The sequence below is a fragment of the Malaclemys terrapin genome, chromosome 7 (genome assembly GCF_027887155.1).
Source record: "Malaclemys terrapin pileata isolate rMalTer1 chromosome 7, rMalTer1.hap1, whole genome shotgun sequence".
Lineage (NCBI taxonomy): Eukaryota > Metazoa > Chordata > Testudines > Emydidae > Malaclemys > Malaclemys terrapin.
The window spans coordinates 127,750,294-127,774,149 of record NC_071511.1 but is presented as its reverse complement, the minus strand read 5'-3'; the positions used below and the strand labels follow the sequence as shown (position 1 = coordinate 127,774,149).

At 52.6% G+C, this 23,856-nt stretch overlaps 1 protein-coding gene across 5 annotated transcripts in view; it reads left to right on the top strand.

Moving 5' to 3' along the window:
• HPSE2 (heparanase 2 (inactive)) overlaps positions 1–23,856 on the top strand; it is a 279,034-nt gene that overhangs the window by 9,670 nt on the left and 245,508 nt on the right. For all 5 annotated transcript variants that reach the window (XM_054034870.1, XM_054034869.1, XM_054034871.1 and 2 more), the window contains exon 3: positions 14,987–15,148. In XM_054034870.1, coding sequence (XP_053890845.1) covers positions 14,987–15,148 — 162 coding nt within the window. The remainder of the gene's footprint in view (positions 1–14,986; positions 15,149–23,856) is intronic.

Below are 23,856 nucleotides of genomic sequence, written 5' to 3'. Positions count from 1 at the left end.
TGGAGTCCCTGCAGGATTATGTATGGGAAGCTGTCACAGATCCAGCTCTACCCCCAGCTTTGGAACAGACTCTTGGAGGAACTTCAGCGTTCTGGCCGCAAGGGGTCTCGCTCTTTCTTCGGGCAGGCCACGCAGCCTCATCGCTTCCTGAGACTCTACTTCTGGGCCTTCAGCACTCCTGGCTCACACCGTGAGCTCCGTTCAGCGAGTCCCACAGAGACCTGTACATTCTTCAGCAACTAATAATGCACCTCACCCAGCCTTTACTGGACCACTCAAGCAGCATCTTCAGAACGGTTGGGTTTATTGGCCAGCTGGAAGACAGCATAGGAAGTCCCTTTGGGAGCTGAAGGTTACAGCATAATCTATTCTGGTTAGCCCAGAGCCCAGCCAAGCTGGAGTGAACTCTCTCTCTGACTTCGTTCCCTAATCAGGTCCCAGGTGAGAGAGCTCCCAGGCTTCTTCCAGAGCTCACACTTATCCCCTCACACCTTCCAGTCTTTGTTTTTGAGCTAGAGTCTGCTCAACTTCCTACTGCGAGTGTCAATCCATGAATCACTTGCCTTGGAGCCTGCATTGTCTCTGGGGGACCCCTTGCTGATCTGAACCAGTACCTTAATCACTGTTCATTCCACCTAGACAGGGAGGGTGATGCACAGACATATGCCTCTTAGCCTACGTCTACATAACCACACATCGCTCATTGGTGTGAATATCTCCCCCTCCCCCCCCCCCGAGCGACATAAGTTACACCGGCATAAGCGCGAGTGTGCACAGCACTATGGTGGCAGGAGAGCTTCGCCTGCCCACATTGCTTCTGCTGCTTGCGGAGGTGGTTTTATTATGCCAGCTCTCGCCTGTCTTCACTGCAGCAGTGCCGCTGCAGTGCTGTACGTGTAGACGTGGCTTTAGCCTGCCCTGAGAGCAAACTAATTTCTTTTCCTCCCATTGGCTAGCAATGCAAAATGTAGGGGGAAACCGAGGCACACAAGCATTGAAATATTACGGAACATTCCCACTTTGTCACAGAACCATCACTGCTCAGGGTTCGGTCTTCGCAGCATTGCAGCTGAACAATACATTGTGGTTCTGGTTTCTTCTCCAGGCACCTGCGGTGCACATTCACTTTCCTTTCAGCATGTCCCTGCATCGGTCTCTGCTGCTGCCGTTGTGACTCAGCATTGGACTTTTCCTCTTAGGAATCCAGGAACAGTCACCTCTACCCACAGCTAACTGTGCGGGGAGCGCTTCCCCTGTGGGCTTCCTGGCTGCACCCCGAGAGTTTGCTTGGCAGTGAAACATGGCTGCAGTGTCTCAGCCTGGGGAGCATTATTTGTTTTTATATCTGAGAAAATCTGTTGCAGTTTCAGAGTTAATGGACCAGGGACTGTCTGTTGGGGCTAATGTAACTGGGAAACAGCCCTTAAGATGTACATAGAGCCCATTACATTTTATGGTGGACTAATCAGTGCTTATTTATAAAACACCGAAGGAAAGGCACCTGAGTGGTGAAGGAGATGATTAACAGAAAGGAGCTTTCATTCCTTGGGGTGGATCCAGGCCAACTTGCTGCCATCCTGGCATTGTTCAGTGTTTAGAAATGGGCTTTTGTGCCCCTGAAACACCCTGAATTGACAGGCCTGGTGCCTGGAGCCCTCTCTCCATAGGACAGGGGCACGCCCTCCAGAGCCATTGGAACCTTTGCCATTGTGCTGGAAGGACTCACCCCTAGAAGTGAGAGGGAAGTTCAGGCCTGGTGCTCCTCCTGTTTGCAACACCTCGGCTGAAACTGCCCAAGGAAGTGGTGAATTTTGTGACATGTACGTTTTGCTGGGAATTGAGGCCACCAGCTTATTTCCCAGAGACTCCAAATGGCCATCAGCTGGGCATGACCCCTGAGGATTGACCTGGCGTTAGTTTCGAACCAGTAATTGAGCTGGTTAAAAATGTAGCCAAAAACAAAATTTCAACCGCAAAACAGAAACACATTTTTAGAAAGTTTTTGCAGTTTTTGCTTCCCTTGTTTCCTGACTAGCTTCAATCAGGAACCTAAAGATGAAGAGATTTGTAGCTCATTACACCCCGGAGTAACCTAGTTTACCAGGTATTACCGGCTACAGACTGAGTACTGAACAGTGTGATGTGCGTTGAAGATTTCAGTACAGTTCCTCCTGGGTAGATCCCTACAGCACACACTGTTTGGGCAGGAGAGCCAGTGGAGATCTGAATTGCCAGCCATTTCAAATGAGGTTGAATTTGCTGTCAGTTTGTCTCTCAATCTGAATGCTCTGCAAAGGGAAATATTGAGTCACAGGTGCTCACCTACCATGAAGATGGGAAGGGTATGAAAGTCTAAAGAGGGAGAGATTGCGTAAAATATTTTGTGTGAAATTTGCCCATAAACTGAGGAGCTAACTGCATTGGCTTGTTCAGAAATTAAGCAGCAAGCACTTTGCAGGCTTTCCCTTAAGATACCTGCCTCTGAATCTTAACCAGAAACAACACCAGCTGTTTCAGGCGTGGACCTCTCCTGAGTAGAATGTGCTAATTGCAACAAGTTGTGTGGTGCCTGTGCATTGCAGAGTCATGCTCTCGAGAGGCTGGGACCGAGCAGCAAATTCATTTGCACATGTGAGTTAATGAGTTCCCAGGTGCATCCCATATCAGCTCCATAACACAAAATGCAAACACAATGCTGTGTCCTAGCCCCAGCTTGTCCCCTTTGAAGTGCCAGCATTCCAGGAAATGATGCCCAAGCACCCCCCAAAAGGAGCTGTGGGAGCAGACAGCCGCAGAGAGATTTCAAGTGAACTTGAGTTCAGGTCCCAACTGAGCTGTGTGTTAAGTAAGGACAGCAGCTAAACCTGAAATGTTTGTACTGGGTAGTATTGTTTTCAGGCTGTTGTGTTTTTATAGCATGAATGAGGCCCATAGATACTGAGCTGAAGCAGACTCTACAATAGTCAGTGTCCTCAGGGTTTTGGTTTTGTTTGTGTGAGGGGTTAAAGTGACATTTTCTGTCCTTCTCACTTAAGGGTCAGATCTGGATACCCTTACTTCGTACGTGGTGCAGTTCAGTGGGGTGACGCACGTGACTGCTCACCAGTGAGAATAAGGGGGTCTGGCTCTGGACGACCTGAGCAGCCCTTTTCTTCGCTAGCCCATCCCCTGCCTGTGTCTGGGGAGGTGGGGTGTTACTGTGTCTACCTCTCTGGCCCTTGGATTTGAGCCCCTCCCAGCTAGTTAATCGTAGCAGTAACCATCTCTCGCCTTTCTCCGCCTGTAGGAGCAATACCTTGATTCGTGTTTTCCTTGCCCGCACAGTGGGACACCGCACTCCTGGGGTTAAGTGTGGGGAAAATAACAATCCCGCTCTTAGGTATAGATGTTCCTGTGGCCTCAGGTGGGAAGTGACTGACAATTCCTGCCCTTTGGATGCTTAGCCGCCTGAGTGAAAGGACTTTGATAGAAAAAAAAGTGCCCACCCATCACCCTGGGTTTCTGAGTATTTGACCCACACACACAACCCAACCCCAAAGCAACTTGTACTTTGAGCTGCCGTTGTAACTTCAGACAGCTTCTCCCTGTTGCAGCTGTGACAGCCACTTACCTCCTCCGATGTGCCTCTGCCAGCCTGTCTGGAAGGGTAACAAATCTGGGCTCCGGGTAGGGTTGCCATCAGAACTGAGTAGGGACTGTCCTACCTTCCAGAGCTTTGGCACAGCCAAAACTCTGCTTTTCAGTGGTGGGGAAGGTACCCTTCCCTACAAAATACCCTTTAACATAGAGGAAGATGCCCTGAGCTGCAAGCTCTAATCCAGTGTTTCTCAAACGTGGCCCCTGTGGTTGCATGCAGCCACCAGCGGCTTTTCTTGCGGCCACAGCCTCCTGGGTGGTGATTGGGGGGGGGGGGGGGGGGGCAGGGGAGAGAAGCAGCGGTCTTTCCCTTGGGGCCTCCAGCAGGGGTTGTGGAGAGACAAACACTGGAGGAGCAAGCAACCAGTGAGTTCCCCACCTTCCCCACGGTGGTGGGGCCAGGCTCCCGCCCTAGGGTGGTGGGTGGCAGGCTCCAGCCATAGGGCTTCGGGCTCTGGGGTCTGTCTCCGGGCTCAGGGCTTTGAGCTCTATCCCCTAGCTGCACAGCGGTGGGCTCCAGCCCCTGTCCTTGTGACAGTGGGCTCTGACCCCCGCTGCCACCCCTCGGCCCCCATCCATTCCTCCTATCACCCCGGCCCCGCTGCCTCCCTACCCACCTCACCCTTCAGGGCTTAGTTTGTACCCTGGCATGCCAGGGCTGAGTAAGTCTGCTGTGAAAAGTGATATTTGTATGTTTGTTAGTATCACTTTTCACAGCAGAGTAAGGCTGTGTCTACACTAGCACTTTTGTCAGTCAGGGCTGTGAACAAACGTTTCACAGACAGACGCGTGGACAGCAGTATGTCGGCGGGAGATGCTCTCCTGCCGGCACAGCCCCTGCCGCTCTCCTGTCGGCACAGCCCCTGCCGCTCGTTAGGGAAGGGTTAATTATGCCGACGAGAGCAGCTACATGGGAGACCTTGCAGCACACAGTGAGGTCTGTAGGAGGTAGCTGGGAGGCTGTGAAAAGTGATATTAACATACAAGTATCACCTCTCACAGCAGCAACTTACTAGCCAGCAAGTCTTTAATTAAAAAAAAAAGCAACCAAAAAAGCAAAAGAAAAAACAATACGAAAGACAAGAACGTGCAAAGCACCTTATTTGTGTTTCTCGTCTGTTTAGGTCCAGTAAAGAATAGAAACAGCTGAACATTATTTTTATTATTGCAACACATACATAACTAAATTACAATGATTTGGACATGTCTATGTGCATAATTATTTGTTTTTCCTTAAGTTTAAGTATTTTAGGAAAAAGAACAGGAGTACTTGTGGCACCTTAGAGACTAACACATTTATTAGAGCATAAGCTTTCGTGGACTACAGCCCACTTCTGTTCTTTTTGCAGATACAGACTAACACGGCTGCTACTCTGAAACCTATTTTAGGAAAAATTGTCAGAGCGGCCACCAGCAAGAGTTGGTGGCCACACTCTCAGTCCACCAAAAATTTGTTGTGAGAACCCCTTCTCTAATCCCATCTCTCCCACTAACTGTGGTTAACAATCCTGTGCACTTCACAACTCTTTTGCAGCCTTTCAGAAAGAATACGCCAGGTCTATGTGATTGGCTATTCTGTTTGTAGCTTCTGCTCTAACGTCTAGATCACACTCCTTTCTCGGCGCCAGGAGCAGAACCCCAAAATCTTGATACCCAACATTCTCCTACTCTCTTGCAAAGTGTCTCTCTCCCACCCCTCCGTGGCTGTTCCACATACAGGATAACGGTCTGATTCCAAAACTAGTTACTCTTGTAACTCTGACAGAAGAGATCCGTGCTGAAGGTTTTAAGTTCAAATCCTGCTGATGATCCATGCAGGGAAAAAACAGTATGCGCTTGATCGTGTAACTAAAGACTGTATGGTAATGCATACTCACAGGGGGATAGAACTAAGGTTGTACAGTCAATCTTAATTCTAGAATTTTCTAACAAATGTCTTTCACCAGCACAAAATCCACACATGATTTTTTTTAAAGATGAAATTTATGGTTGTATGCAAATCATTAGAAAATAGGCAAGTTAGATTATTCACATAAAATCTTCTGCGTCAGAACGTAGGTGTCCTGAATGTTTGGTTCTGAAAGGCAGCATTTAATATTCATGAGCCTGGCCCCCCCAAATCATGAGATTTTTTTAAAAAGTACTAAGCTTTGTGCTCTTTTTATTTGCCTTAGAGAGCAATCGCTTCACATTCTCCACAACCCTGAAGGCTAGAAACTTATTTTTAAAATAAAATGCAAATAGAGATTCTCTTGCCATCTTTTGACTCCAGCAGTGGGGCTTTAAGAAAAGCACCAAATATTGCCAGACTTGTGATAAATTCTTGAGTAGTCACAACACCAAAGTGTCAGCACCTTTGGAGGAGCGAGTTTCACAGTTAGGGATACCCTGGGGCGAGAACGCCCCGCTAGCAGCCTCTTCTTGTTTGAACTGAGGTCTAGCTGGCATCTCTCTGCTGAGTGTAGCTGCAGAGGTATTGCACGGGGTATGGGAGGGAGTATCTCTTGGGCACAATGGCCCCAAACTTTAGGCCTTGATAGAGCAGGCTAAACCCAACACCCTGCACTCCACCTGGAAACCCACAAGTGGAGAGTGCAAGTCACAGAGCACTGGAGACAGGGAGGGCTGCATGTCTCGTCCCATGGTGCCTGCTGGCAGTTGGGCTGGGATCTGTAGGGGCAGATCAGGGAATCTGCGACATGGACTCCTCCTGGTCCTGGGGCTGCGCTGGTGGCAGGGTGACTGGCCTAGTCTTCATGCTTGCCGTGCTGGGCCCAGGGAAGAAGGAGCTGCTGGCTGTCTCACGATGGGGCTGGTGGCAGGAGGGGTCATACTGGTGAGGCGGGGAAAGGGCAGGCAGGAAAGGGCAGGCGACAGGGTCAGTGGAAGGAGGGAAGGGGTCATGCTAAGAGGGGTGACTGCTGAGGGTGTGGGACAAAAGTGGAGCAGGTGTAGGGGACTGGGCAGGCATGAGATGGCTAATGGAAAGCAGAGACAGAATGACGGAGGCTGTTCTATGTCTTCTGTCCCCCCAGTCAGCAGTCCCAGGCTATCTCGGCTCTTCTGGAGATACGCAGGGGCTCTAGTTGCTAGGAACATCAAGCCCGCACTCATAGTTACGTTTGAAAAAGCTATTGCTCCCCTGGCAGAGATTCTGATGAATTCTTCTGGGGGTTTGTGCCGCTGCAGCTGGATGGTCACCCCGCAGCAACTGTGGATCTCCTGAGGCCTTCTTGGTTCTCTGGGATCTGCTGGAGGCCAGGACCTGTCAGGGGAGGCTCTGTGCCTTGGCACGTACCCTGCAGCACCCTCTTCCTTTCTTGTTCCCAGCGAGCATGGCTGCACTGGCCGACACGCCCCAGGGCCTGGGGAGAGAGGGGGCAGTGCTGCAGACACTGCTTTTCGGTGTGGCTAGGATAGAGCGGTGTGTGAAGAGTCTCCCCTCAGGGTGTGATGTGGGCCATAGAAGTTGGAGATGGGAAAGCCCCATTAGGTCCCTTGGAGACCATGTGCCAGGGCCAGCGCAGGGATGACCCCCATGGTGTAATTTCGGCTTGGCTCAGTGTTCTCTCTGAAACGTCCTGAGCAATTTTGTTCATTAGCAAATGTTGTTTCACTTGTTTCTGTCACGTCCGCACCCACCATCTGTCTAATGGGAGGTGGGGCTGGCGCTGTTTACATACAGGGTGTTACTCACGGTAAGGATGGACTCCTCCTATTTCTTATCTCTAGTTTCTTCAGTTAGAAACTGTCTCATTACAAATATCATCGGAAATTGCTCTGTGACCAGAAAGAATGGTACATCCTGGTTTGTTAGTTATTTACTGGTTGATGAGTGAGACAGCAGAATTTTATGTGGATGTATTTGACCGATGCAAGTGTATACTCTAAAATTCTCTTAGAAAAATTTACTTGTTATATACATCTTTCTATGCAGGAGAGCCTCGTCTTCTGCTCAGAGACTCAAAGAAAGAAGCACACGACACACACAAACTAAAATCTAAATTCACCCAAGTAACACTTGCCTGGTAGCCAGCATAAACTACTTGTGATCATAATTTTATACTAGTGTGTAAACAGTACAGAGCACTTCATAAAATCCTGGACAGATAGATTAGAGAAATTGTTTAAACATTTTTAACTGCGGTGAGCTTTTTTAAAACTAGATATTTTATATATTTCACAACTTGGAATTTACTGGTATGTTTCTCTGGTGCCCAGTCAAGCGTGAGTTTGATCCCTGAAGTAAGTTTTACTTTTCAGTGCCCCATCTTACTCATTTCCATAAACAGGGATGTTCATTTCTAAGTAATATGTTTGTGATGTTCCCCTCTGGTGTTATCCGGATCGGTGATCTGCAAGGTCACTCCAATCCTTGACTCTGGGAGCCAGCCTTACCCTGCTCTGCTGTGAGAACCCCCACTCCTGGGCTGTTCACACACAGCCTCTGGCATGTGAGCTGCTCCTTGGAGTGTGCGACCGAATTACACTAGCCAGTATCTCCGGTCCCAGACACAACCCTAGGAACCTCCATCTTGCAGTGTCCAGTTATGGACGCTGGACGCTGCAAGCTTATATGAGTTCATCAATTTAACAAAGAAATTGATATGTGCCAGGCTTGTTATCCCAAGGGGAGTCTGACACGCTTCAAACCAGATGCTTCAGGTAGAATAAACCAACAGATTTATTAACGACAAAGATAGACTTTACGTGATTATAAGTCAAAGCACAACAAGTCGGATTTGGTCAAATGAAATAAAAGCAAAACACATTCTAAGCTGCTCTTAACACTTTCAGTGCCCTTACAAACTTAGATGCTTCTCACCACAGGCTGGCTGGTTGCCCTTCAGCCAGGCTCTCCCCTTTGATCAGCGCTTCAGTCGCTTGGTGGTGATGTCTGTAGATGGAGGTGGAAGAGAGAGGAAGAGCCTGGCAAACGTCTCTCCCTTTTATCATGTTCTTTCTTCCCTCTTGGCTTTGCCCCCCGCTCAGGGTCAGGTGAGCATTACCTCATCGCAGTCCCAAACTGACCAAGGGAAGGGGGGTGACTCACTCGAGAGTCCAACAGATCCTTTGTTGCTGCCTAGACCAGTGTCCTTTGTTTCTGTGAGGCTGGGCTGGGTTTGTCCCATCCATGTCCTGATGAGGTGTGAACTGCTCCTCTGCTCCTGGAGAGTTTTGCCTGGGCTGGTTCTAAGCCACAAAGACACACTTTCAGCCTCATAACTATATACATGAAATTACAACCTATAACAACACTATAACAACACTGCTCAGTGCATCACGAGCCTTCTGAAGACACCCGACATGACAAACTTTGCATTGGACACCACACAATCATAAGGATGAACATGGGGGTGCAGGGTGTTCCCCCGAGGTACAGAGCATCACAACGTTATACAATTTTCTTTAAAAATCACGTTGTAAGACTGAAAGTGTATAGCAAGTGTATTGTGGATAATGGTTAATGCAGACACTTGTTATCTGTGAATGTTCTAGTCTTGTAGAGCTGCATTGGCCCAGATCCCCAGGTTCAGCCAAGGAATACACAGAACACTTCAAAAACAGCATTTGTACAAGGGTTTCTTTCAGCTTCCTTTGTGGTCCCTGATCCAGGGCTGCTTGTGTGCTGGTCTGGCCCCCTCGAGGAAGTTAGAGGAGCCTGAGGGATGTTCTAATTGACAGCAGCTACTAATGACCTCGAGGCCATTCCAGCAGGTGGGATGTGGGGACCTCCTGGCCATGCCCCTTTGCTCCTACGCAGGCTGCAGGAAGGATGGTGCAGTAGAAGTTTCTAGCCTGCTCTACACCACCAGCATCCCGTGGTCTGCTAGGCCGGCTGTAGGGCAGAGTGGCTATGTCATTATTTTGTCTGGTTTGGTTTTCGGTTGCAGTGTGCAGGGTGGTCGCTCTGTGCGTTAGATCGTTAATCAGAGATAAGAACCTTCCTCACAGATACCTGATCATCTCTCAGCCCCCCAGCATGGTGTAGTCATAGTCTGTATGTTGGTAGCTGCATGGTGCTAGAATTCCTCCCTGAGAAGTAATTCTCTGTGGGGTGCGTGGGGTGCAGAGGCCCTGCCCAGGGGCGAGGGAGCAGGGAGGCTATTTGTTGAGCAGTGATACTGCATCACTCAGTGCAGGGAGTGCAGCATAGGCCAGGCATATGGGGAATATGGCCGTCTCATGAGGGACATGACTCACTCTTGGTGGAACTGAGCTAGGAACCAGGACCACCTTGGGGCGAGGAGACATACTGCCTGTGGGGAGCCCCTCTTGCTTTATTTGGCACTCTGGCCACAGTGCGCCTTTGGATTCCCCCTTCATTTGTGTGACCCCCAATCCCACGGATAGTTTTGTCCTGTAATCAGCCGCAGCTCACCTGACCTGCCACACGGGTGTGCTCCCTTCATACTGCATTTGTGCTGCTGTTACATGAGTGATTGTACTGTACAGAGTACACAAAGCACCGCGTGAGCTGTACCATCAGATGCAGTCGGTACCTGCCAGTCCCAGTGCTGGGGACTGCCCATGGGGACTGGTGAAAGAGAACCAGCTTCAAAGTGAATTGTTTTGTTTTGATATAAAAAGTCTAAGACACTTCAAGTGACTTTCTTTGCAGGGAGGCAGGGTAGGTGAGATACTATCTTTTATTGGCCCAACTTCTGCTGGTGAGAGAGACGAGCTTTCAAGCCACACTGGGACAAGCTGGTTTTTTTGTAAGTGAAGCAAAGTGACTGTCCAGTGCAGGCTGCCCACTGACTGGGCACTGAGCGTGTCAGCCTCCCACCCCCCACCACGAGCCTGTGCATCCCCAGGTGGCTGCTCCCCGACGGGCTCCTATAATCATGGTCTGATTTCGCTAACTCTTATGCATTTGGTCTAATATAAATCAAGTCCTTTAGCGTGTGCTAAATGCAAAACCCCATGTTTGTGCAGGTTCAACGCAGCCTTTTTTTCATAAGAAAGGGGCAGAAACGTTAACTGCCCTGCATTTCATGTAGGGTATGTTAGTACCTTGAGCAGCCTCCCTACTCCTTCAACCCCCTACGTTACTGACGTGCTCATTTCCATTTGAACCTGTTTGAAGTGGGCACCGTCGGTCTGAGTTTGTGCAGCGCCCAGCACAGTGGGGTCCAAACCCTGACCGAGTCCGTTAGGTGCTGCTGTCCTAGAAGTAATAAGTAACTCCTCTGTAAAGAGCTACTCCCACGAGGGCGCTGTACTGCTAAGAGAGAGGCATACAGGCAAGATGGTGAGATCCTGGTGATCACAGAACTTTAACTTTTCATTCTCTGGCCGCTTGGGCTGACCAGCTCTTCCTCCAGACAGTGACCTCGCCAGGCGACTTTGTCCCTGGGAGATGTCATTCCTGGGGAACTCCCAGAAGCACCTGGAAGAGAAAACAAGCAACTTCTTTGAAAAGCAAGGTGTAGACAAACTAGTGGACAGGGCAGCCGCCAGGTGATCAGAAGAGGCAAGGAGAGAGCCCCAGGAGGACCCCTCTGCTCACAGTCTCTGCAGGCCATGGTGGGTTTTAGAGCTTTGCCACCTGCAGAACGGAGGTGGATGACTGGTGCCTATAGTGCAATGGCCACTGGTCTCAGCCCTGCCTGTGCAAAGCGCTGCCTGCCAAAACCAAAGAGGGGCTCAGCGAGGCAGAGGAATCACCCCAGCCCTGGAAGGACGTGCTCTCACCTGCGCTGGCAGAGTGCGGACAGGTGGATTGGGCGAGCGGTCAGCAGGGGCAGCGTGGTGAATGCGCAGCTGCTCTTCCAGCACCGGATTGGGGGGGGGGGGGGGGGAAGGTTGTGTGGCTGGTGGGCAGAAGGCAGTTGTGGGGCCACAGTGCTCTGGGTTGGGGCTGGGGTCAGATAGGAGGGCTACAGGGGAAAGTGTTGGGCTCTAGGGGGAGTGTGGGGGTGGAAGGCATTAGGGGAATGGGGCTCACAGGCAGGGAATGGGGGTTTCTGAGTGGAGGGAGGGGATGGGGCAGTTGAGGGAGGGGATCACAAGCAGGGAGTGGGGGGTCCCTATGAGGAGTTTAGGGGTTGGAGACAGTTGGGGGTGGGGGTCACAGGCAGGGGATGGGGTCCCTGAGGGATCATGGGGGTCACAGGCAGTGGGAGGGGATTCCCTGTGTGGAGTTTAGGGGTTGGAGACAGTTGGGAGTGGGGGGGGGGTCACAGGCAGGGGGTGGGGGATCCATGGAAGAGCATGGGGGCCACAGGCAGGGGGTGGGGGGTCCCTGGGGGAGTGTGGGGGTCACAGGCAGTGGGAGGGGATTCCCTGTGTGGAGTTTAGGGGTTGGAGACAGTTGGGAGTGGGGGGGGGGTCACAGGCAGGGGGTGGGGGATCCATGGAAGAGCATGGGGGCCACAGGCAGGGGGTGGGGGGTCCCTGGGGGAGTGTGGGGGTCACAGGCAATGGGAGAGGATTCCCTGTGTGGAGTTTAGGGGTTGGAGACAGTTGGGGGTGAGGGTCACAGGGAGGGGATGGGGTCCCTGGGGGATCATGGGGGTCACAGGCAGGGTCCCTGTGAAGAGTTAGGGAGCAGGAGACAGTTGGGGGTCACTGCAGCAGGGGTCTGGGGCCCTTGGGGAAGGATGCAGGCTGATAGTGGAGGAGTCTTGGTGCCTGGCAACTCCGGTGCCTACGGTGCTTGCCTGGCCATGGCGCACAGCCCACTACCAGGCTCTACATCAGGACCAGAGCTGCTACTTGGCTCCCCAGAGTTTCCTCCGTGGGGCTGTGTTGCTCAGGAACCCTGGAGGAGCAATTCCAATCCACCATCTCCAGAGCTGATCCCTGCCCCCGGCAGGCAAAGCCTCACGAGGGGCACCTGACCCTGTGATAACGGAGATCCTCTTTTCAGAGTAGCAGCCGTGTTAGTCTGTATCCGCAAAAAGAAGAACAGGAGTACTTGTGGCACCTTAGAGACTAACACATTTATTAGAGCATAAGCTTTCGTGGGCAACTGCCCACTTCATCGGATGCATAGAATGGAACATATATTGAGGAGATATATATACACACATACAGAGAGCATGAACGGGTGGGAGTTGTCTTACCAACTCTGAGAGGCCAATTAATTAAGAGAGAAAAAAAAAAAAAACTGTGTCTCCTTCAAGCAAGAAAAGCTGCCAGGGACCTGGGAGCGTGCAGGCGTCCTGCAAGCCCTGAGGGAGCTGATGTGCTGTCCAACTCTGCATCCTCCCTGTGCCCAGGAAGGTTAGAGAGCAGCTGGCACAAGAGGAAGTGGGGACGCATCTTCACTGACGGAAAGTGAACTAGAGCTCTGTCAAGAGATGGCACCTCCTAGCACCATGCCACTGCCAGGGACTCAGTGCTGATTTGGAGGGAAGATGGCCCCTTACATGAATAACCAGCACCACTTCCTTCAGCACCCCGGTGTCCCTTGTCAATCTCCATCCAAGCACTAATGTGAGCTCCATCCTGCTTAGCGTGGGAGATCGGGTGGTCAGAGGATAAGATGGCTTGGGTGCAGAGCATGGCAGGCCTGGGGCCCCAGAGAGGTCTCTGCACAGCTGGGTTTGCCTCCTGATATTGGCGGGGGGCCGGGAGCTGCACAGTGCTGGGCTCACAGTTGAACTCGAGCTGGAGAACATCAACAGGTTAGACTAGTTCTTCCGAATAGGGGTTGAGGAGCAATTCGGCTCCTGCAGGAAGGGACTACAGGGGGAGCAGAGGGTGGGGGTAAAACTCTGAGGTTCCCCACATTGTGTAATTGGGGCAAAGTTTGCACTTCTGTGGCATGAGCCACAGGAAACCCGATAGATCCCCAAAGTATCAGGACCCCCATCCCCCTTCCCGCCTTAATTCCTGACACAGAGGTGGGGCACTGAAGGGCCAAGGTGTGCCCCCAGCCAGCCCACTCCCTGCACTGTGATCCCACCCCTGGATGGCTCGCCACAGGGTCCTGGAACAGGATGGAATGGGGCTGCAAAGGCAGCCACCCGCCATCCTTGCTCTTCTGCACTTGGACAGGGAAGATCAGGGCAGCTCTCAGGGGCACAACTGGGCCAAATGTCAATCAGATGGATTCCAAAGCTGCATGGTTACCCGTCCAAGGCCTGCAGTCAGGCCCGTTACAAAATGGGATGGCTACAGGCTGGGCAGAGTCTGCATGTAATGACCCTTCCGGAAACAATAGGGCACTAAGCAAACAAGGGTATATAGCCCTGCCAGATAAGGGCATGCGTGCAGGGGAGGCTCTCAGCTCTGACCACCTGGTGCTTCTGATATGCAATCTGTGACGCTGTACTGGAATTGCAGAGTAAATAGTAGTAGGGGACACATTCTGCGAGACCAACAAGTGGATCAGAACACAAACACGCTCTTTGGGGTCCAAAGGTGCCACCCCATAGGGGTTTATTTTTGGAAAGGAATGTGCAGCTGATAAGATAAAAAATAGACTGAGTAAAACACAGCCTTCTGTAACACTGCGAGAATGCTCCCGCTTTCCTTGCGTATTGTATCGGCTAGCTAGTTAGGTGGGGTGAACCTGTGGAATCACAGTGTATTATGAATATAGGGGAAGCTACAACTTATTTTTCTCTCCTTTTTCCTTTCTCTTTGCTCTCAAGTCTCCACAGCGGGCAAGTAGTTTTGTGTGGGACTGTGATGGGAAGGCTATGTCATGATCAACAATATGACCCATACAATACTGATATGGAGAGAAACGAAGTGCTGACCAAGTATCTGCACCGCATTCTTGATGTGGGGGGAGCAAGGATGGGAAGGTGCCACGGGAGCTGTTCCCAGGGTTATAATCCGTACAGATTTAATCCAAGGTTTGAACGTTGCACTAAGGATGAATAGTGCTGGAGCAGAGACTTTGAGCCAAACCCCTCCCTGGTGTATCTGGCGGTATGGGAAAGCAGTGGCCTTACACCAGGGAGGCATTTAGCTCACTGTAGTTATCGCTGGCAAAGAAACCAGAAACAAGGAGACATGATATAAACATTGGAAGACTTTAGACAAAACTTTCCAGTGAAGGAAAGGTAATAATTGTGAGTTAGAGTGATAAACTGCCAGGGGGCCAGCCACTCCACGGGGGTGGGATAGGCTGCTGCATTAGAGAGAGTGGCTTGACATTCTAGTGGGAGATAAGAAGTGAGGTCTGCAGATGATCTAGGGCTTGAGCTGAGAAGGTAAATGGGGTGGATGGGCCCCAGGGGGCTGCCCCTTGGCTTGCATTTTGTGTGATCGGGGAATGTTTATTGCTTATAGTGTTGGCTGGTTCGGAGTCGAGCATCTGGCTCCTTTGGGTGGAATTGAAAGCTGAGGTTTGTCTGTCTCCCTTTTTCTCTCTCTCCTCTCCCTCTAGACATTGTCCGCAGCGACATTGCCCTGGATAAGCAGAAAGGCTGTAAGATTGCCCAGCACCCAGACATTATGTTGGAACTGCAGCGAGAAAAGGCAGCTCAGATGCATTTGGTTTTGTTAAAGGAGCAGTTCTCAAACACATACAGCAACCTCACGTTAACAGGTAAGGCTGCGAGGTTAGCTCTGGCACCAGGAGCCAGGGCTAGTCCTTTGCTAGCTAGCAGGTATTCGAAAGCCAGCTGACACCCCAGTACTGTGCCAACAAGCATCTACCTGGCTTAGGAAAGGCCAGTCTCTCTTTGACTAAAGAAACAGTCAGGTCACAGTGGGCTGACACGGAAGTTTTCCCAAAAACAGGGTTTACAAAACCAAAAGCCAACACAAAAGTTTCCATTAAACGTAAGCATTTTAATGGGAACAACTCAAGAAAAAGGCAAACAAGCAGCATCAATAGTGACACGTAAATTCAATTTTTCAAATTCTTTTTGCTTTGATAAACTCGGGTGTTACAAATAGCAGGTATTTAGTTCCAACGAGCTGCAGTCTGGCTCGGAAACCAACATGCCTATCACTGTAGCCTGACAATGTCTCTTTGGTTGTTCTACCAGCAATGCTGAATGTTTGGGTATATGGGATTTGCTAAATGTGATGGAGGGGCTGTAAAGACTCTTGTAGGTGGCAGCTCCAGGGTGCCTGCTACATGGGGGCCAGGTCGCTATGCAGAATGCAGTGGAAAGTGAAGTGTTGTGGAGATCTCCCTGCTAACCATCCATGTCAGATGGGGCTGCAGCAATTACTAAATTTGGATCTAAACTGCGGCTCATTTTTTTTCCCTCAGAGCATGCACTTTGCATGAACCCAGTAAATATTAAAGAGCAAATATAAAATGATAATGGCCCAGACGGAGCTGAGACAATGCTCTATTCCTGGTAATGTTTGCATTAGCTGGGGAGTAGAACCTCGAGAGACAGACGGGGTTGCCATGTTATGGACACACATTAAAAGTGCTTATGAAGGGCTCAGGTCTCCAGGCAATGACGGGGTAGAGGAGAGGGATCCCAGCAGCCTACAGTGATCTCTCGATCGCCACAGCAGAATAAACCACAGACACTCCAAGAAGGAGCAAGGAATTAATTACATCAAACCAGGGCTGCAGACCCCCCCATTATTGGAGAGGGTGAAGGAGGCCACTCAGCTTCTTGGGATGCTGCAGGCCCCAATGGGGAGGCTGAGGACGGCCCCTGGCTGTGGTGGGCATGGCAGACTCCCCAGGGGAGGAGGGGAGAGAGAAGGAAGCTGAGACTGGTGCTGTCTGTGCCCCCTGGTGTATTCCCAGCCTGAACGCCCCCTCCCCCGCAAAAAATAAAATTCCTCCAGAAAAGGTGAGGCGCTGTAAAGAGACCCAGACCACAGAGCCCTCTTTGTCGCCATCTCTCTCAGTTCCCAGCCCTGTAACTCGGCCAAACTGCTGGAGCTGGCAGTGAGCCCCTAGAGGCACTGGCTGTATTGGAGCTACTAGTGCGCATGGGACCCCACGCAAAGGGGCTGCGGGCACTGGCAGGGAGTTTTGCCCCTAGGGCCTGTGGCACCAAGGCTGTGAAGGTGGCTGAAGCACACATTGTCCCTGAAAGCCCGGCATTGACGTGGGCTTGTCAGAGGCATTTCTCGTTCTCGTAACCTAATCTGCTTGGCTGTTTGTTCCTAGTACAACTGTTGGAATCAACATTGTCAGCTTTTCCCCTGACAACTTGCTTACTTTCCACTAAACACATTTTCCGGAGAGAAGAGGCTCTCCCTCCTTCCCAGGCTGCTTCAAAGCGCTCTCAGGCATTGTTCACATGCTTTCACAGAACCTGCAGAGCAGAGGTGCTGCCTTGGTTATCAGTGCTGCTCGGAGCCTTTCCGTGTGTGTTGATAGGAGAGTTCAGAAGGTTTCGGCTCCAGGTGTCCTGGAGAAGACAGAGTAATTTCATTTTAATACCAGCAGTAAAACTATTTTAATGGCCTTTAACTCCCTTTGAATTTGAGCAGCGCAGCTTCATAATTGTTATGAAGTTTAATCTTTGATTTCATAGACATAGCCTGAGAACACAGACTCCAGACAGCTAAGCATAATATTTAACTGGAGCTAGACTAACGTGTGTAAATATTTCCCTTCTCTGTGATAGATTTGGTCTTTTTGGAGTTGGCCGAGGGGGTCGGACATCTGCTGTAGAGGGACCTTCCTTATCTTCAGAATCAAACACGTAGAATTTGTTTGAGGGGGTTCTTTGCTCTGCACAGCTCTTTGTTAGGGGCTTGGTCACCAAGCAAGATCGAATTGGACACAGGTTGGACTCTGGTAGGGATGGTTAAATGGGCTAGCCCCTAGGTATAGAATATCCAGTGGGTGCCCTCCCTACATAGATTCAATTCCTGGGTGATCTGACTTTGCCTGCTGTCTGTCCATAAACAGAGTTCCATGCAGCCTGCTGTGGATGAAGGTGCCACAGTGGTCCCTTCATTTTCTCCCTCCCTCCAAGAACACTCATGGATGCCTCTCTATTGGGATGGGGAGTGCATCTACATGACCAGATAGCCCAAGGCTCCTGGTCCCTGCAGGAATCCAGGATGCACATCAACCTGCTTGAGCTTTGTGCAGTCCACAAGGCATGCAAGATATTTCTACCCATTGCCTGGTCCATGCACATTCAGGTCAGGTCAGACGACATGATCTCTGTCTAGTGCATAAACAAGCAGGGAGGAGCGAGATCCACTTCGTTCTGCATTGGGCAGCTCTGGAACTGGTGCATCCCACACCAGAGCGCGCTTTCGGCAGTTCACGTTCCAGGGGTAATGAACTCCCTAGCAGCCAGCCGCTGCAGGTGCTTGCACAGGGATTATAAGGGGGAACTCCACCTGTTGACAGTGCAGCAAATCCTTCACCAAAGGGGTGTCCCATTGTGAGATCTCTTTGGAACCCAGTGGAACAAAAAGTGCCTGACTTATTGCTCCCAGGCTGGCCAGGTCTCCAGTCCAGGGGGTCGCCTTCCTGGTGCAGTGGGCAGCTCAGCTCCCCTCCCCTCCTGTCCCACGTCCTTAGGAAAATCAAGCTTGGCAGGGCCACAGTGAGCCTCAGACCTTCCTTGTGGCTGAGGTAGTTCTGGTTCCTTCTGCAGGTGGCAGCCTGCCCATGCATCTACCTACAGCTGTTCCCAGGCCTGCTATCTCTGAATAAGGGCAAGACAAACCACCCCAGTCCAGCTTCCCAACCTGGCAGCATGGTTTTTGGATGGATATCCAATAGAGAGAGCGCCTGCTCCCAGTATGTTCAATTCAGCCTTAACAACAGGGGACCCTCTGCATGCTAATGCTTAATGCTAGTTTGCTAAGTGGAAGTGGCTTTCCCTGTGATGTCAACAGCAGCACTTACCTTTGGCTTCTTGCTCCCTTCTGCATCTCTCCATGATGGTTCCCCTACTTGTGGTGATTACTCCCCTAGAGGGGTGCGGGAGGGTGGGGCCCTCGCGGCAGACCTGCTGAGCACCGTTTTCACAAGGGTGAAGTGTCTTTGTGACTGCATCCCAGATTCCTCCGTAAGGTACCCTCTGAATTTCCCCTTAGCCAGCCCGTTACCTTCCAGTGTTATGTGCGAAGCCTCGGCAGAGCACGCAGGGTGAGAGCTCCTCTCTTTGGAGGTATGTAGGGTTCCAGCTTCCTGTGTCTAGAGGAAGAAGCCCTTTCAAAGATGCCCAAGATCATTCATTTCCATGACTGAAGGGGGGAGCCAACCTCGTGAGGAGGGCGTTAAATTAGGGCTCCGGGGGCAGGTGACAAAAGCCCGTAGGTAAGCAGAAAAAAGACAGCCTTAACCGAGGGCTAGATGTCTGGGTGGGACATGGAAAATTCCAATAGGATCATAAGAGCAACAAGGGGGAAGTTGATGGGCAATCTGCCCAAGTCTGTACACAACTGGAAGGAGTATGGGGAACAACCAGGAAGAACTGGAAGTACTAGTGTGTAAGTTAAATGACTTAACTAGCATCATAGAGACTTGGGATAAATCTGCTGACTGGAATATTGTTACAGAGGGGTACAGCTTCTTCCGAAAGGACAGCCGGGGCAAAAGGGAGGAGACGTGTATTATACAGCAAGAATATATACACCTGTTCGGAGGGCCAGACGGAGGTAGGAGGCAGACCAGTTGAAAGTCTCTGGGTAAAGATAAAAGGGGGAACATAGGGATGATGTCATGGTAGGGGTCTGCTATAGTCCAGCAAATCAGAAAGAGGTTGGTGAGGCATTTCTAGAACAAATAACAGAACTGGTAGCTAGGAGACTGTCCCGTGCTCTCCATCCCCGTTCTGGGCCCCGGCAGCACCACAGCAGAACTGCTGCCCAGCCATTGCCAAGCGTGTTCTAGGCCATGGGGGCAGAGGTGACGGGCTGCTGGGAAGTGCAGAGTGAGGAGAGTCCAGCATAACTTCTTTTTTGAAAGCAAGTTGTACAGCACTCTGCCTGGGGGCCGGGTTTCCAAAAGGGAGATGAAGGAGGAGAGGGTAGGACCATAGCACCTATCCTGTGGGTCTGGGACATGCTGTCCTGGGGCAAGAGCAGGACATGGCCTTTCCATCCCATGCCCTTCAAGGGGTGAGCTTGCGTCTCAGGAAAGGGAATGTCCCCCGCTGATTGTACTGGTGGTAGTGGGGGGCTTCTTGTGAAAGGTGTGGTGCCTGCCTTGGGGAATAGGAGGCTGGGATTCCTTGTCTGGCCCTTCCTCTGAAAGGGAGAGGTTAGGATCTTCCCTTCCTCACACGGTCGTCCCTCCACCACTTCATGCTCCTCTCCTAGGAACAAATGAGAGCCTGGTGCTGCAGCCATAGGAGAGTCAGGGGGTTTGCTTTGGGTCCGTGTCACGCTCCCAGACGGGGAATCTGCTCCCTGTTTGGAATCTTCACGCTGTGTTCACTAATTGGTTCCTTTAAAAAATGAAATGAAAACTTCTCCGCTCACCTTGAAGGTGACAGATCAGTGGAACCGATGGGCCCTGTGGTGCGACTGTTGGGGCTGCCACTACTAGGAATTTACGACTTGAAAGGACATGACCGTAAACAAGCTTATTAATGACAGCCAGATGTGTGGCAGTCACATTCTGGAAAAAGAAGAACCTGCTTTTGAGGGTTATGGATAGAGCAGAGCACAGAAATGTTACATACACGTCTCTGGTGTGTGTGTGTGTTTGGTGCTGACAGCGTGCTGCATAGGATTGCCTAGAAACTAAATTAGAGAGAAAGAGCAAATGGGACACACTGAGAGACAGGGAAATGGGGAAGGCTAGGACTTAAAAACTATGGTGATTAGTATTGATGACTATCTTCATGTGGGCATCACATAAAATACATCTTCCTACAATAACAATTCTCTGCTATCAGAGGGTAGCCGTGTTAGTCTGGATCAGTAAGAAGCGACAGAGTCCCCTGTGGCACCTTATAGACTAACAGACGTATTGGCGCATAAGCTTTCGTCTGACGAAGTGGGTATTCACCCACAAAAACTTATGCTCCAGTTCTCTGCTGTTTTCTGGCCAGGGGGGATGCTTTCAACACCAGTATCTCCAAACAGAAATAACAATAGCAGCCTTTCTCTGTTTTCCCAGCTTGCAGGAGAAATAACTTGATCTGTTTATGGGGTATTTTGGGGTGTGTGTGTGTGTGTGAGAGAGAGGGGTGTCGGATGGTGTGTGTATGGACTGTGATGGGAGGCTAAGGGGTGTGTGTGTGGAGTGGTAGTGGTATGTGGAGGGGGCCAGTGGGGTGTAGGTGTGGGGTGTGTATGGGGGTGAAGATGTGGGGTAGGGCAGTGGTATGGGGTGTGTGTAGGGGTGACGTACATGGAGGCCGTGGTATGTGTGTGGGGGTGGGGTGTATGGGGGTAGTGGTACGTGGGGGGATGGGGTATATGTGGGTAGTGGTATCTGGGTGAGGATGTGGGGTGTGTGGCGGTAGTGGTGTGTGTGTGGGGTGCAGTATATGGAAGCAGGGGTATGTGTGTGGAGGGGGTGGGATGTATGGAAGCAGTGGCAAGGGTGTTGGAGCCTTCCCCCCTTGTCCCTGAGGCCCCTCTGCCCCCCTTCTTCCCCGAGGCCCCGGCCAAGCCAGAAGCTGGAGCGGATTTGGGGTGGGGCTGAAAGCAGCCCCCTGCCTGTATCCCCACCCCTCGGGCCTCCCACCCAGGGCAGGTGGAGGGACCGGCTCCCCACAGCTGCCTGTGTGGGTCTCCCGCCACAGCCCGGTCATGATAACAGCCACGCGGGCAGCTGTGGGGAGCTGCGACGGACCCTTCACCTGCCCACGGTGCAGGTAGGGTTACCAACTGAACACCTTTGCCCTGCCCCACCCCCTTCCCAAGGCCCCACTCCCCATTCACTCCATCCCCCCTCCCTCCGTCACTCGCTCTCCCCCACCCTCGCTCACTCATTTTCACCGGGCTGGGGCAGGGGGTTGGGGTGCGAGAAGGGGTGAGGGCTCGGGCTGGGGCCAGAGAGGAGTTTGGGGTGCAGGAGGGGGCTCCAGGCTGGGGGAGGGGGCCAAGGGGTTTGGAGTGTGGGAGGGGATGAGGGCTCTGGCTGGGGGTGCAGGCTCTGGGGTGGGGCTGGGGATGAGAGGTTTAGGGTGGAGGAGGGGGCTCTGGGATGGGGCAAAGGATTGGGGTGTGGAAGGGGGTGTGGGCTCCAGCTGGGGGTGCAGGCTCTGGGGTGGGGCTGGGGATGAGAGGTTTAGGGTGGAGGAGGGGGCTCTGGGATGGGGCAGAGGATTGGGGTGCGGGCTCCAGCTGGGGGTGCAGGCTCTGGGGTGGGGCCGGGGATGAGGGGTTTGGGGTACAGGAGGGAGTGAGGGGTGCGGCTCTGGGCGGCACTCACTTCAGGAAGCTCCTGGAAGCTGCCGGCATGTCCCTCTGGCTCCTAGGCAGAGGGAGGCGCTGCCTGCACACGCCGCCCCTGCAGCTCCCATTGGCTGCGGTTCCCAGCCAATGGGAGCTGCAGAACCAGCCATTGGCGGGGGCAGCGTATGGAGCCACCACAACGCTTAGACGCCAGAGAGAGATGCCGGTAGCTTCCCGGGAACCGTGCGGAGCTGGGCAGGCACCTGCCTGCCTCGCTGCAGCAGCCAACTGGACTTTGAACGGCCCGGTCAGCAGTGCTGACCGGAGCCGCCAGGGTCCCTTTTCGACCAGGTGTTCCAGTCGAAAACCGGATGCCTGGCAACCCTAGGTGTGGGGGGGCCCACCAGGAGCAGGCCCAGGCCTGTCTCCCTGTCCCCTGGACTCCCTGCCCAGGGAAGGTGGAGGGTCTGTGCTGTGGCTCCCCAAAGCTGCCTGCATGGCTTGTACCATGGCCAGGCTGCGGCTCCAAGGCCTCCCCTGCCAGAGCCAGGTCGGGGAGAGCCACGCAGGGTCATAACCCTCCACCTGTTCTGGGCTGGGCGGGAAGCCCGGGTGGGTGGGGACACGGGCCAGGGGGTGCTGTCAGCCCTGATGCACCACAGGCAGGTGGAGGGTCTGCATGGCTCCCACAACTGCCCAAGCTCCTCGGCTGGACTCCACGCTGGCCTGGCCGGGGCGTGGGACCTCGGGGGAAAGAGGAGGGGAAGGGGGCAGGGCCCACTTTCAAAAAGTGGGAGGGCTATGGCCCCGCTGGTTCCGGTGCCAGTGAGCAGTGGGATGGATGGGGAAGTGATCTGTGTGTGGGACAGGGCTGTGGGGTGCATGGGGATACATCTGCATGACGTGTTTATCGAGGGACGGGCTAAGCTGAGGCGATGAATTGTGTGTTTAGCTCTGATCACGGGGAGGGAGGCCCATGGTCGCTCTTGCTCCCTCGGCAGGGGGTCCCATCTGCAGTCAGTCCCTGTGTGGCCAGCAATGTCATGGCGTGGAAGATCGTGGTTCTGGAAAGAAAGGTACCTCTTGGGGCTTTGACGTCAGGACAGAAACCTTCAGTAGAACTCTGTATTTGCCAAGGGTCCAGAGTCTGGAGCTGGACATGGTGGGGATGTGCTCAGGGTGCCCTGTGCTGCTGAGCAGACGGGAGTCTTCTCCTGGTGTGCAGTGACCTCCCTAGATGTAACTACCCAACGTGGAGGTCACTGTGTCCAGCTTTATGTGTGATAGGGTGGGGCGGAGTCTAGTGTGCGCTGCGGTTTTTTCCAGGGTGGGGCAGAGTTCTCTTTTTGCCTGTGGTGTTCACCACTTTTTTGCAGCTAGAGGCCCGGCATTTTGTTTTCTTCTCCCTGCAGTTGTCTCTTGCTCTCCAGCTTTCCCCACAGGGGAGAATTTCAGAGTTTAAGGCCACAGGGGACTATTAGATCAGCTAGTCTAACCTTGTGATCGGCGTCGGCCCACCTACCTGCTAGGGGGCGGTGGGGAGCTATGAGATCACTGGCCGGCCTGGGTCACGCCTCCGTCAGCGGGGAATTAGCGGCGGGGCGGCCGCCGGCCAGAGTCTGTAGCGCGCCCCTCAGGCAGGGGGGCGCCGGCAAAGGTCCCGGCGTGGCTCTGCCGGGTAGGGGAGCGCAGGCCCACCCTACACCACTGCGCTCCAGCCCAGGGCCCTGACAGTGGCAGAACGAGGGTCCCACCACTGGGTCAGCGGGGTCGTCCCGCTACATAGACTCACCACTGTGCAGCTCCGTCCCTGGGCTACTTCCTACCCGATTGCTCGCCCGAATCCCTCTGGTCCCGTGAGTGCGTCGGGGTAGTCCGCTGCTGGCAGCTCCGGCTCCCCCTCAGGCTCAGGCTCCTCCAGCTCCTCTGGGTACTCGGCTGCTGGCAGCTCCAGCCCCCCCTCCGGCTCCTCCAGTTCCTCTGGGTACTCGGCAGCAGGCAGTCCCGGCA